Source organism: Sitodiplosis mosellana, unplaced genomic scaffold (genome assembly GCF_009176505.1).
Source record: "Sitodiplosis mosellana isolate CC-2019 unplaced genomic scaffold, AAFC_SMos_1.0 Smas_scaffold_21, whole genome shotgun sequence".
Lineage (NCBI taxonomy): Eukaryota > Metazoa > Arthropoda > Insecta > Diptera > Cecidomyiidae > Sitodiplosis > Sitodiplosis mosellana.
In genome coordinates, this window is record NW_022595263.1 from 127,549 (window position 1) to 142,368 (window position 14,820).

General features: G+C 37.6%; 1 protein-coding gene across 7 annotated transcripts in view; it reads left to right on the forward strand.

The window, feature by feature from the left end:
- LOC129568685 (rap1 GTPase-activating protein 1) overlaps positions 1-14,820 on the forward strand; it is a 144,656-nt gene that overhangs the window by 74,556 nt on the left and 55,280 nt on the right. For all 7 annotated transcript variants that reach the window (XM_055446900.1, XM_055446899.1, XM_055446903.1 and 4 more), the window contains one exon: positions 13,503-13,710. In XM_055446900.1, coding sequence (XP_055302875.1) covers positions 13,503-13,710 — 208 coding nt within the window. The remainder of the gene's footprint in view (positions 1-13,502; positions 13,711-14,820) is intronic.

The window sequence follows — 14,820 nt, forward strand, 5'->3', positions numbered from 1 at the left end:
AAAGCATTTCCTGCATATTCATTTGTTTAAATGAAAACATAAAGAATGGACTAGTGCAAAATAGTTTAGCTGACTTCATTTCCACTGGGCGTTGTCGCCGTCATCGCCATCATAGACAGATGGCGAGAGTAAAAATATTAGTATTACTTATGCAGAATAGGCCAAAAAATGGTTCAACGTGACTTTGATTCGAGCCGTGGGTGCCCAAACCGTTGTATGAGCTCATTTTGGCGCAAATGACAAAAGAAAATGAAATGACTGCAAAATAAAAATGAATTAAGCGCACACGACAATTATGTTAGCCAGCAAGTTTGCGCCGCCAAAAAGAGATTTTATAATAATTCATTTCATACCGAATCGAATGAGTGTAATGGAATTCATGAGATTCAATGGTACTCTGTCCATACACAATGGGAATATATGAATTTAAAACACTTGGAAGAGCTCCCTCGCGCTATAAAGCGAGCGCGCCAAATGGAAATACAAAAAAAAAACTTTTTCGTAACAACAACCGACGACCGAAAAAAATGGGTGCTCACTGCTCAATACTCAGGCAAATCCAAGCGTACAATATAAAGCGTTCAGCAAATACACACACACACACACAACAACCGAGTGACAGAGAAAATGGAACCAACGAAACACAATGAAATTAAATTTTATTTTATCGTAGTCCACCTCCGCAGTCAATTGTTGTCATGTCTCGTTCGTTCTTGCCATCATGGCTATGGATTTTTATTATTGTTATCTCTGTGACATTCGCAATTGTCTTTCGGCCCGAGACAAGTATTGCACTGAGCAGCCGCTTTTTATTGCTGTCGTCTCGGAACCAAAGTGACATTCTCATAAAATCAATCTTTGTAATGAAAATTCACAAAAAACACAGCAAAATTGTTGGGCGACGAAAGAAAAAAAAGAAATACGTTGTAATTTCTCTAGAAATTACACGATTGAATGTTTTACATCCATGTGAAAAGAGATAGTTTCAACGATGAACTGTAATAAATCAATATTTGCATCGAGATACTACGTCGTTACGCAACTCGGCTCTCTACACCAGCAATTTATATTTCGCTTATGCATTCATCGTTATTTGCGCAAGAAATCGCGGAAAAATTACCCGAAATTCGTTTACCAAGCAATTTTCGTGATATTTTACATGTTTCTTTTTTCTCTTGTGTCGCAAAATTTGCTTACGCGCGTCACTGAAATATGACAGAAAGTAGACGTAGCGTAAATGTAATGCGATACTATTATTTATGTTGTACGACGTCGAAATATATGCTATGGTGACAATATTTTTTTTATTCCGTGGAATCGCAGTGGGAGCGAGCGAAGAAAAAGAAGCAAATTATGTAAATGTGCTTCAATATCAATTCAATTGTATTCAATGCGCTTCTTCAGGAGACGTCAAAACTGAACACAGTATATATTCGGTTGTTGATATTGAGTGCGGTTGAAAATCCTTCAGCGTTGAGCAATGAGCATCGTCACATGGACACAACAACGACCGTTACCTTCGGAAACGTTTCCTTTTTCTGCGTTTTGAATCCCATATCTAGTGCACGGAAACGCGCGGAATAAATGAATATATAAGAACATTTGAATGAAAATGTCATAACGCATAATCTTATGTAAATCCATCATTTAGATCATCATTCGAGATGGCTGCACTGAATAAACAGGAGACCAAATCGGTGGAAGAAAAGGAGAGAAAGAATCGAATACAATAAGCGTGGAGCATATAAATTATATTACTGATTGTATGCTTGAGTCGCTGTGAATGTGCATTTCATTCAATCGTTGTCTATGATTTGTCGTTCGTTTGCTTATAAACATGTCAAGCGCCGTACTGTGGATGCTCATTCTATTATGTATCTGTTTTCTGATTATGAACCAAGTGTCATCGTATCAACAGTATGAACTTCGTACGGTGAGCAGTGAGCACTCACTGCGGAGCATTCGCAACAAGACGAGACTTACTTTTCCATTGAACACAATATCCGCAATACTTGCACACAGTCTTTTGCTAAATACTCTGGCGATTCCGTTGAAAATTGCATTTGCCGTAATAATATACTCGGTTGAGTGAATAGCAACGTTTACGGTTTACATGCATTTCCTGTCTTTCTGAATATGATTATCGATCATGTCTTTGGAGAAATGCCAAAGTTTACACAACCAACAAGCATTTTCAAATACGACGACAACGATGATGACTACGAACAGACGAGGAGGATTCCCCGTGGCTGTATAACAAAATAAACCATAAATGTCACGTTGAACAAGAAAAATGATACGATTGATGGGTTCTATTGAATAATAATATCCGATGATCAAAAGCCGAGAACTATAATTTCCATTTGAATTGGGTTTTGATGGCATTTTTTAATGGATGGATATGATCTTGTCCCAATTTTATCGTTTTTCTTTGGAATTTCGAACGAAGAATATGTCACAAAACTCAAAACAAAACGCTTATCATTTGAATTGGGAACAATGACGAGACAAATCCAGCATTTGATTGAGAGCATTGCTTTGAGGGCACAGAGTATCGATTACAACGCTCACACACAGATTCAAATGCCATATTCCATTCATATTTCTGTTGTAAACGATTGCCAAAAAAGAACTATGTGACATGAAATCCGACTAAAACCATAACAATGAAAAATGAACTGTATATTTGGTTTAAACCGTCATTATGAATGCATTCAATTTCCTCGTGCAGAGCGAATGGAAACGAGCGCGTTTTTATTGGTGGCGGCGGCGGTAAATTTTACTTTAATATTTGAATATGAGCAGCATGAAAAAGGTTTGTCGATGTCGTTGTCGTTGTCGCAATGTCGCAAGTAGACAACCAAATGTACATTTACAACTCTCGAGCATAATGCCCGCTTTATGTCAATGTTAGTCATATGGATTTTGTGCCACAGAACACACGCACTCATGAACAAAATTGAAGTGGTGTAGTTTTCACTCGCGTTTGTCATTGCTAAAATGCGCCCACAGTATTCGAATCCACTTAAATATTGCTCTCGTTTTCTCGAATCGCTTTTTTCGGTCAAACACGATTTTGGTCATGCAAAGCAACCATTTTTCCCATTTGCATCTATCTCTCGCTCTTTCCAGTAACACTTGCACAAAATACCATCCACTTTAATTGCATCCATTATTATTGCTATAGTAGTTTGCCAGGCGCGCATTTGCCGAGTTTATATCTCACACATATGCTGACTAATACTCGCACAATCGGAGCACACGGAAACGAAAACTTAAACGTCTGAATTTGAAAAGCATTTTTTTGCATTAGCAATTGTATAGCGTGTTGAATCGTTTTAGCGATAAACATTTTCAGAGAGATAGATGTTGAAATATTTAACTCTGTGTTTTCCATCAAATTTCATTGGTGCTATAATTTTTTTTGTCGTGCCTCTTTATTGATAGTAAAAATGAATCGGCGAATAAAGTGGCAAGTCTGAGCCCAGCTGCGACATAAAACCGCGGCTTGCAAATGACACGACAATCATTCGATGTAAAATAATCATTTCGTCTATAAATCTCTTAATGCATGCGGCTTTGAAGTGCTTTTATGATGACTTTTTTTGTTCGATTTCTGAAACTTAGATTGCGTTTTTAATGAGTTCGATAGCTATTTATAAGGAGCTAATATGATTTGTCTCATTATTCAGACAATAATGATCAAAACAACCGATCGCCATTTATTTGCAATTTATGAACAATTTGACACAATGCAATGGGAGAGCGAGAGCGATAAATAGAGAGAAATAAAGATAGACACCCACCATTCAATGTCTCATTCCAGTCGCTGTTAATTTCAACCACGACAGCGCACGCGGCACAATTGCGATGAATCCAAAATTAAACGAATCCAAAAAAGCGCTTAATGAGTCCGCCCCAGCGACAAAGCACCAATAAACAGACATATTGGTCAACAACAACAACGCAAACGAAACCATATATTTTTCGAATAACAATAAATTCATGCAAATTTTCATAAATATTTATGCAAACATTAATATTCCGCGGCGCATTATTATACTTGGTGGAGTGAACGAGAAAAAAAAACCAAGCAATGTTCAGTATGCGCCGCACATTTCGTAGCACGGAAATCGCACATTCCATTTCGATATTCATTTTTGTTTGCGGAAATTTATGAATTTAGCGCATACACATTGCCTGAAATTCGCACACAATCCCAATAGGAAACAACAATAATGAAATGGAATTTTCAAAACAATTTTCGAATGATTATTATTGTTGTTGATTATACGTCTGGTTTTCGGCGGTGCAAGCCACAATCGCATTTTTGTTTGGTTTTATCGCAACACCAAACATTACTACAACACCAACAACAGCGAGTAAATAGTATTGAATATTCTACTGCCGATTTCGGGTAATCATAATCTTCGACAAACATATGGACTCTTTTGGAGTGAAACATATACACTCGCTCATACGCACAAAGGCAAAAACGTTCACTATCGCTTTCGTAAATCACTTTCAAAGTGGTTTCGAAGTTCAAGCATGAACATTCCCAATGGAAAACAATATTTCAGGCGGAAATGTAACCGCAACGTTTGGTTGTGAAATGTTTTTTTTTGTCGACAGTCCAAATGATCCCTGATGGTCGCATTCTTCTGAATTGTCCGATTCGTGCATTGTTTCTAAATATTAATAGAGGATTCACGAAAGGTCCAACCGCAAAGTCCATTTGAAAAACAAAATCCCTAGTAAACTCGAAGGTAGGTAAATGTGCCGTTATTTTTGATGGACAATTATTATAGTGTCAAGATTCGATAGAACGTGAACGTGAAATCGATGTTTGGATTAGTACAAACAATGGGAAATCACTTTTTTTCTCTTTCTTCTTTGTGTTCAATGAATAAAAACCTGTTTCAGTCTCACTTACGCCATTGTGCATTCCTCGATGGTCGAACAAATGTTGCCTCGCAAAAGCATAACTCAATTATTATGTGCTCACGTTAGACCAAATGTCTTCATAAAAAGTCATATTGCTCAAAACCAGTTTCGATGGGAAATGAAGAAAGTGACTCATTTCATTTATTTTTTTCTCTCGAACGCACAACAATGCAAGTTCCATGGTGGCCAAAATGGTTATTTCAATTCGATGTTAGATATATTCGAAAAGTCGTCTAATTAACTGAATTCGATTACAAATAGAAACGTTTGACGCGCCGGGGTGCCATTTGCGTGTGATTTAATGGGACATTTTCTAAACAAAATTCTAACAAATCACACGGTCTGAAAAGAACGATGAAAAAAGCGCGAACACGCAACTCGCGTGAATAGAACCTTCGACTACTAATTAACCGGCGCATTAAAATTGATGTGTGTGTTATTTACACTGTTTTCGGTCATTGGTCTCCATAATCGGACTCACTTTGATTGGACTCTTATGGGTATTTTTATTGCGGTGCCGCGTACAGTGATGCCATTACGCCCAAAAAGCATTCAATTAATCGACTAACAAATGTAGAAATAATAGTTATCTGAGCAACAGCTTTGGCTAATAAGTGGATTTGGACTCATTTTATAAATGCTCTCGTATTTTAAGCCAAAATTTATTGGCAATCATGAGAATGAATTGAACTTTTGTGTTTCCGTTTACATGCGCGATCAAAGTGATTGAAGCGAAAAAAAGAAAATCTATGCTGATGGAATAGGCGTTATAGATACACATTAAACACACCGCTAAACAACAATATACGAAAATGTAATCCTTTTTGATGTGTTCTCGGGTCAAAATGTAGCAGAAAGGGAGTGGAGTGAAGTGATTTGGTTATTGTTATTGTCGTTGTTGTTGATGTTGCTCGAAGCAGCAGACAATGGCCAAACACATTATATTTTAAGCGACTAAATGCTGTCATAATCTATCTTTATTGTAGTAGCAGTCAGCGGGTTATGGATGTGGATAAGAGTGCTTTTGGCTGTCTAAAACTCGTCTCTGTGTCTCTGTTTTTGCGTGCGAGTGAGAGTAGCTAGTGTGTGTGTGTGTTTTTATGTAGCTGTTTTAAACCGCAGCTCGTCTGAATGACGATGGTGCGCATTCAATGAAAGTGATAAGTACGACATCATCCCGTCTGATTATTATGTACAGTCACAACAATCTGCCGAGGCTCAAACGGCCAACGACATAATGACACAGCAATTTTTTTTGTTCGTTTGGTTCGGTTGCAGCGCGAAAATTCCGTCGACAGGCGAAAAGAAAAGAAATTGCTCCTGCTCACATATGTCGTACGCAGCGGCAGCGTACATGCTAAGAAAGGCAATGATAATCACGTGTTTCATTTTTCGGTGCTTTTAATGGGATCAAAGCCGTACAATGCTGCAGACACAAAAACGAAAACTGCCATTCAGGCCTTTGGCCCCTCGTTCATAATTATTTGAATGCTTCTTCTCTTTGATTCATCTTCTCCTTTCGCTTTCTTGCTGATCTCATTTTTAACGGCGACACATTGTTGTTACTACAGAATGAATCATAATGGAATGGAATGGAAACCGTTTGGACCATGTAACAAAGACGACGCTCATTGCCGTTTTATTGCCGCAATTTTGCCATTATGATGTCAATTAATTCAACAGTCTTTACAATGTAATTATTTTGCTCCGGAATTTGTTGTGTTCAAGTGGAAGAAAGATGAGCGCAGAGTTCGTATGAAAAATGATGGCAAATGGTTTGAGCCACAGGATCTGGATTTTTTTTTATAACAAATGATGCCAGGAGTTTTTCGAGTAAACACGCGCATATTTACATAGTTTCGCACAAATGGTTTGTCGGAACGGACGCCAATCAAGAGACGAGACGAGACCGACAGTTTGTTTGCATTTCAAATCAGCTATTATTTATTTACAAAATACAACACAAAAAAACATTATTCAAAACCGAATCAAAGTAGATGGGCAAGAGTTTGTTTGTTGTTTTGTTGCTTGTTGTTGTACCTGGATTTTATAGTTCAAACGCTGACATATTTATTATGATTGTGCATAGCATAATTTTCTATATATCAAAAGGCTGCTTCTCCGTTCTGTTTCAAATCATTTATGTCGCCTGTCATATTTTTGCGATACTGCTGTTGCTGCTACCTTTGCTGCTATGCTGCATTGTAAACAAGATGCTTATGTGCTTGACACTCAAATCCCGATGTATATTTATATCGAGCTACGAGCAGCTTCATTTGCTGTATCGAAAACAAGATATGCAACGCACTGCGAGGGGGTTCATTCCATTTTTTTTTGCTTGTGTTGCAAAATTTTTCGTATACATTCTTTTGCCTTTTTCATTCTTCTCTCGTTCGCTTCCCTCGTTCATTCGCAGCATTCTGTGCAAATGCACATCATACGCATTCGAACACTCACCCATACGACGGGTTCAGGCAGAGCGAGAAGGAGAGAGAGAGAGTGCAAACAATTAAATAATATTTCGTGTTCGTTGTGATATTCTGAATGAGCATTGCGAATGCTCGTCGTTTGACAAAAACCAGATGAAAATATGGTTGAGCCATTAATTTTGTGTGTTCGTTGGTTGGATCATGATGTATACGTGTGTGTGACGACTCATGAAAAAGCCAGCAAAAATGTTTTGATATTAAAATTCAATTGATTTCTGCTGTTCGCTCTGATTTTTTTTTCAAAAACATTATTTCCTCTTTGAAAAGATTTACCGCGCTCATTCTGCTGTCTCTCTGCGAGTGTTTTTTACCTTTCCATTGTGTCCGATGGGTTTCTGTGTGCACACGAGCACACTGAAATTCGCAACCCTCTTCATTACCTTTTTCGAGTGTATTTTCATGCTGCTGTCGTTGGTCCATTGAGCACGGAGCGAAAGCAACAACAAAATATACGGATAAATAAGAGAGGATATATGAAAAAGGTTATCTGTCGCGCGATTGATGCTACTTTAGCACGTTAATTTGGGTACGTTGTGATGCAATTGATTTAGTTTGGCATCCGGCGATATCAACTCGTTAGAACTTGTAAATCAATGACTCGTGCAATTCATCGAGTTACTTGTAGCAGTTGATTTTCATTTTTTTCTTCAATTTTAAAATGTGGCAGGAACCGCGCACGCGCACCCATACACATAAATCCAACGTCCTGGTTTAATAAACATATTTTTTATAATGCAATTATATTGTTATTGCGATATGATATATTTGTGTATTTGAATTGAGTCATAAAAAATGGTGAAGAATTGCGCAGAGGATAATAATAAAGATAAATGCAAACAAAAAAGCGAACAATGCTTAGAGAAGCGAAAATGGCATTCCGGCAAAATAATAAGCAAAACCTGAACTGTCGGCTATGTTATTTAGCGACACTTTAGTTGGATTGTATAGCGAGATGATCCGGTGTTTGGAAAACAAGACCCCAAATTAAAACTACCAATTCAGAAAATGAACTATCTCATGAAAAAAGTTTCCGCACGATATTAGAAACTATGCGGAAAAAGGAAAGACCATTTTTTTCAATTTTCCAACCGAAAATAGTTGTTTGCATCGAAATTATCGTTAAATGTATTCTCTTGAACCATGCCAGTGTTATTGAGTTGCTTGTGATCTTTTTTTTTTTGTTCTCACTCCCATCGAAACATTCCGTTGAGAGCGGTTTTGTTATCTAACTGAATCCCACGTGCAACCGGATGAATGTTGGTGGCAACGAAAAAATCTCGACACACGATGCCAATACCGAAAATTCTTGCATAAAATCTCACCAGCCACATGCAAAATAAACACCGAGAGAGTGAAAAAAGAACGTGAATCGAAGTGTTCTGCACCTACATTGCCATAACCCGATTTGCATGCTCAATCAATTTTTCAATTCAGCTTGCTTAAATTTCCATTTTGCCAATTTTCAAGAGGCGCAACTGTTTATGCAGACAATTTCATATTTCATATGCAAATTGCGTTTTTTTCCATTTCTTCCATTACGACGCTCCTGAATTGTTTCCTGTTTTATGGGCCGAAACATTTTTCAATTCCCAATCTCGTTAGTCCATATGCGCATTTTTTTTTCAAACGTTGTTTGCGTTTGATATTAAGACTGTGTTTTTTTTTGTGTTCACTGTTTGCAACTCTCGTTTCGATAAATTTACAAAAGTTGACAGCTGTTTGGATGCGCCACAGAAAAAATCATCGCAAAATCAAGATCATTCTATCGTGAGGAAGTGTCGTCTAAATGGTGAATAATTATTTATTCAAGCGCTAAATAGTGACCGTGGATAACGTAGTGCGCACTGAACGAGGCACAGGCGAAAAAAAACCATAGATTGAAAATGAATGCTGACCATTGATAACTTAGCGGCTAGACCACTCGCGCACACGTCTATCTCATATTCAAACTTGAAAACACGTCAACATAAATCACGAAAATGCATTTCCTTGGTCAAAATAAATCATTAGATTGGTTATACTCTGATTTTAGACCGTGATCAGAATGGAGGGGAATATGTGATAAAAAACAGCATTAGCTTGTTGTTTTTTTTCTGTATGTCCCTTAAACGACCAGCCATGAGTACTGTACACAGTGTATGCATAAAAAATGTGCCATTAAATTGTTGATGTTTAAATGCATTCAGATACGGTCCCTTGGCAACCCAACATCTCCATGTATGTATATATTCAAATCAGAGCGAGCCAACAAACTGTTGTTCTCTACCTTTCGATGTGGATGTCAGTGCAATGTAAACGGCATTTAGGAAATGCAGTCGCCTCTTTTGTGTATGCAAACATCTTGTGATTTATGCATTTTCGGATATATCGTGTGTGTTTTTTTTTCTGGCGTGTGATTTATGGATGGACAATGGAATTAACGGTGATAGATACAATGGTAAAAATGCGCTTAGAAGCATGCATTAACCATTCGGTCGGGGTACTTGACAATTTTATTTGTCGATCGTTTTTTTTGCTGTTTTGCATCGCTTGGCACATGGATTGTTGAAATGATAAATACTGTAAATTCGTCGCCGGTCTATCTTCCGCTGTTATGAAATGCACAAGATATATCGCTTTCTCGCTGGTCAGTATACATTTTTGAAATAAAAATGAGAAATATATCACATTTTCCACCCAAGTGATATACTAGTCAGATAAATTTTCATTAATTTTATTCCTATTGCATTCGTTTATGCTGCATGTTTTCAGAAAACCGTGCTCATTAAATCATAATTTAAATTTAATGGCCAAATTAGTGTTTTTTCTATCTGCTGTTCTCATTTGGGTTTTATTCCACAATTATGTCAGAGGCGTTAGAAAATGTAACACATCATTTGTTGTTCACATTTTTAATATGAAAACAAAGTGACTTTTTCTACAGCGCTGGTGAACCGTCATAAATTTACTTGGTTCGGATTTTACTCTGGCCATTTGGTGTTGAATTTTTGAAATTCCAATTTGGCGAGAGCCAAAGAGAGCTCTACGTACTCGACCACAAAATGACACAGCTAGCATAGAGACATAGTGAGCAAGCTCAACATAATTACTATTTTGCTGCAATTTAATCACAACCATAAATTCATTTACACATTTAATTTGTGCTCACCGAAATGTGGATGCAGCACAGCGAAAATAATGTTGGAATGGTTGCGGTCACAATGTATGTTTGTGGCTTAGGACGCTATTACAATAAACACTGTGTGTATGTGTGTATACGCGCCAAATGGCAAAGACATGCCATAGCAACGAAATAACAATTTATTAGCAGCTTGAAAGATAATCTCTTGTGCAGCGTGCGCGCTGCGCTCTCTGCAGAAAAGAGCATTTGCTTGGACGATATAATAATGTAAGTCGATATGTGAATATGCGTTCAGCTTGAGTATTTTTTGTGTCATTTTCAAATCATTTCCGACAAATTAAACATGACTCCCAAATTTCCTGTTACCGATTACGGAATATATGCGCATTTAGATCATTTCTTAAATTGAATAAATTGTACGCGAAGAAAGAACACGCTTATTGCACACATAAATTTCCATTACAACTAAGCGCGTGCGAAGAAATGCAAAAGTCCATTTAATCCGGCTGGCGATCAAGTTGTTGTTGTTGTTGTTGCTGCTGCTGCTGCTGCTGTCGTTATTTGAATCTCTGTGCGTCGTCGTACGTGAACACATGCAAAAATGGCAAAGAATAGTGTTACGTTAAAAAATGCTTCAAATCAACCGTTTAACTTTTTAAATTAATGCCATTGACATACGACGTGGCACGAGCGCACGAATCCATGATGCGCCCACTGCACGTTTGCTTCTTTTTTTGCTCTCCTCTCTCTCCATTCAACATTAATATGCGTCTTTGTGGAAAAAAATTATAAATTACTCAAATGAATTCATTTAAAATAATTATTAATTGTTGTAGAATGTGTAACAGCAAGCAGCAAAAAAAAAACATAAAAGACAATGAAAAAAGGCGAAGCGTGTGCTTGCGTTAATTCGTTGCTACGCTTGTTTTACGTTTTTGCACTTGTGCGCCGAACAAGTAATTTCACTTTCGATTTCATGTCGCTTCTTCGTCTTAGATAAATTCGTTACGGCCACATATGGAATGAAAGAAATTTATAGAAAATATTTCGCATTTTTATACAGAAAACAAAATACCAAATGGTCGCATACACAAAAAGGCCAAGTGGTAACTCATAAATTATTGGCTATCGGCGTTGGTTGGGCCATTATGCAAATCAATAGATCTCTTTCTTTATTCGATGCAAATACAACGACCGATCCAAATGAAATTTCTATTATTAAGATCACGCAATATAGCAGCGACGTTTTCAATTTATCGGCCGGCCCAAAAGAAGCAAACAATTTATGCGAATATAATATCTGTTATTAAAACGGCATGCATAAGAAGAAGAAAAAAACTAGAGTACAATAGAATGGCGAGTGAGATTGTGTGCGTGCGTGTTTGTCTGTCTCTGGTGTTGTACTCAGGCTGCCACAACAGTTGCAAGTGTAACGAAACGACACGTAATTATACATGGTTGTTATTTGCAAGCGCGACAGGTTTGTAATACATGCAGTGCACTCAGTTCAATTACTATTTGCCATAAATTGAAGTGATAACTGGCAGAAAAGAATTGGTGCAGTAGAAAAACGGAAAAAAGAGCAGCTAGCGCGTTCAACGGACACGAGAGAGAGAGAGACCACGCGCGAGCCAATGTCAACAAACATTGGAAAAACTCGCCGATGGAAAATTACGAGCACGAGATATTATGCGCATAGACATGCGGCTCTGCGGTTCAATTCTGCAATGAAATTGGCAACGCAAGCAACGACATGTTATTTTTACCGAGCTGGAAAAATGCTAGCACTCTATAGTTCGCAGTAAATTTTTCTCTCGCCGAACAATTTTCAATTTCGGCGGAATAGAGTTTGATTATCGACACAATGTTCTCGCGAACATGCGAAAACGAGAAGAAGGTAGGGGAGAACGAGAGAGCGTGCGGTTAATTTGTGTACCTTGTTGAATGGTGAATGGCCTTTGAGCGCGACTAATGAATTTAATGCCAATCGCGCGCAAAACGAATCGCTTGCCTCACACAACATTGCTGCACTTGTTGTACTATTATTGATTCGTTTGCATTCAGTTCGCATTTGGGCCACAGCAGATGCCGAGCATCTGGTTGATTTTATTCAAATTAATTAGCATCGTTCTGTGGGCGCTTGCCATCAAAAAGACTAATAGAACGGAAGAGAGGGAGAGAGAGAGAACGAGAGAAAATAACCAATTTCACCGTAAATTAATTTGCAACTCTCTTTTTGTTGCAATGTTCACTATGCACTTGCAACTATTTATGGAATGTCTGCACAAAACCAACGAAACCAAAATTAGTTCGCATTCAATTTGCATGCATATTCAACGAACATTTCATGTCACTCACATTTCAACCATGACCCTGTGCACGGAGTTTTTGCGTCTCATAGCCAGCCCAGTTGCTTCTGCTGCCGATGCTGCTGACGCACAAATACATTTTAGCTCTTTTGTTAGCACGGGGTTGTGCACCATCCATATCTACACATCTCCCTTCTATTGAGAGGAACTGTCTTCATGGACCTACCGCAACTATTCCAACCACTGGATTGTATTTCTGCCACAGCACAGCGATTTTTGCAGCAAACAAGCGAGCGCTCCCATCCGCATTATCATTATTCTCCTAATCTTGTTTTTACTTTGCGTAACGAATTTCGTTGAGATTCATCGCAACTGTAGCATCAGAGTATTCGGTAGACTGAAATGTTCACCGTTAGTTTTAATTAAAATAGAATGAAAAAAATTTGGTATTATTATTATTGTTTGTATAATGCCTTGTAAGCCACAACAAAAACAGCCACAGATTTGTAATGTAAAAGGCTAAACTTTTTTGTTGCCATCGTTTAAAGCGATTATTTTCTGTTATTTTTAAATTAAAACTGAGATAGGTTTTTTAACTGAAATGACAATTTTTCTTTTGTGTCCTCGTTCTATGCGCAGACGCCAATCGATGGGTGCTTGGACGACAGCTACCGTACAATCAGATCAACCGTTAAATAATGCACCATTGTTACGTTCACCGACGAAGACAAGCAGCGATGAACGCCTCAAAGTGGCTACCAACGATTTGTTTGAACTCTTGGAACGTGTACAGTGCTCCCGTTTAGATGATCAGCGATGCGTGCTACCTCCATACTTCTTACAGCAGGTAAGCAATCCACTCCCATTTTAAGCGTTCTAATTGTTGCAGCAGGTTTACGCTGTTTTTCATTATATTCACCCGATTACTCAACAGAATTCAAATAAAAAATTAACTGAACGAATGAGATTCGATTTGAAAAAAAAAACGGAATGAAATTCACATAAAAATAATTGAAAATGGTTGATTGAATATTTTTATATTGCGATTAAGGGAATAATGCTGAAAAAATTATAGTTTCAAGCGAAAATCAATTGCATTTTGATGATTCAACTGCAATTTTTGTGTAATTTCCATGCCATGTTTGTCATTTAACGCTCGGTGGAGCCAATATAATGATTAATTTAATAAAGCTCGACGTATAAAAAAACAGGTAATTACTGAAATGTGGCCAGTCATTCTGAAAATCAATTAAAATAAATGAGATGATGCAGTCACAAAACGTTTATTAAGTACATGGTTGCATGCACTTTTGTTTGTCACCTTGTGCCTGTGCTGTGCTGTTGACGTGTGTCAACACACAAACACACACATAACACCTTTTTTCCCCTTTAAATTGCATTAAATATGAGCCATATTTCAACGGTTGTGCATCAGTCAATGTCAGTCCATCTTCAATTGAATCATAAGTTTGTAATCGTAACGGAAAAATCACCAAAAATCATCGAGCAAATGCCGTTTTTATTTGCACATCCATCGATGGCGATTGAAGAACAAAAAAAACTAAATTCAAGTGTGTCAACAATGGAATCAAGCAATTTATCATGTTCAAGAGCACGTGCCATATTTATTCATTTTCTACAATTATTATGGACATAAATTAACGCTCTCTCAAAACACTCTTTGTTTGCACAGTGCTCATCGAAAAATTCAATTTGCCATTTCCAACTGTGTTTCCGCTAGCTAACTCCATATCATACAAATTCAAAAACAAAAGCCACTCCATTGTTTTACTTCTTTTCCTCGATTTTTCAATTCCACTAATTTTGTGTAACATTTATTTTTTTTGGTTCTTCTCCTCTTCCATTCGTGGTGTCCTATGACCGAAATCCTATTATTTTCTTGGTTGCACCGTTGCTCGCTCTCCAGTAGCGCACATGTACGTTTGTAAAACATCTG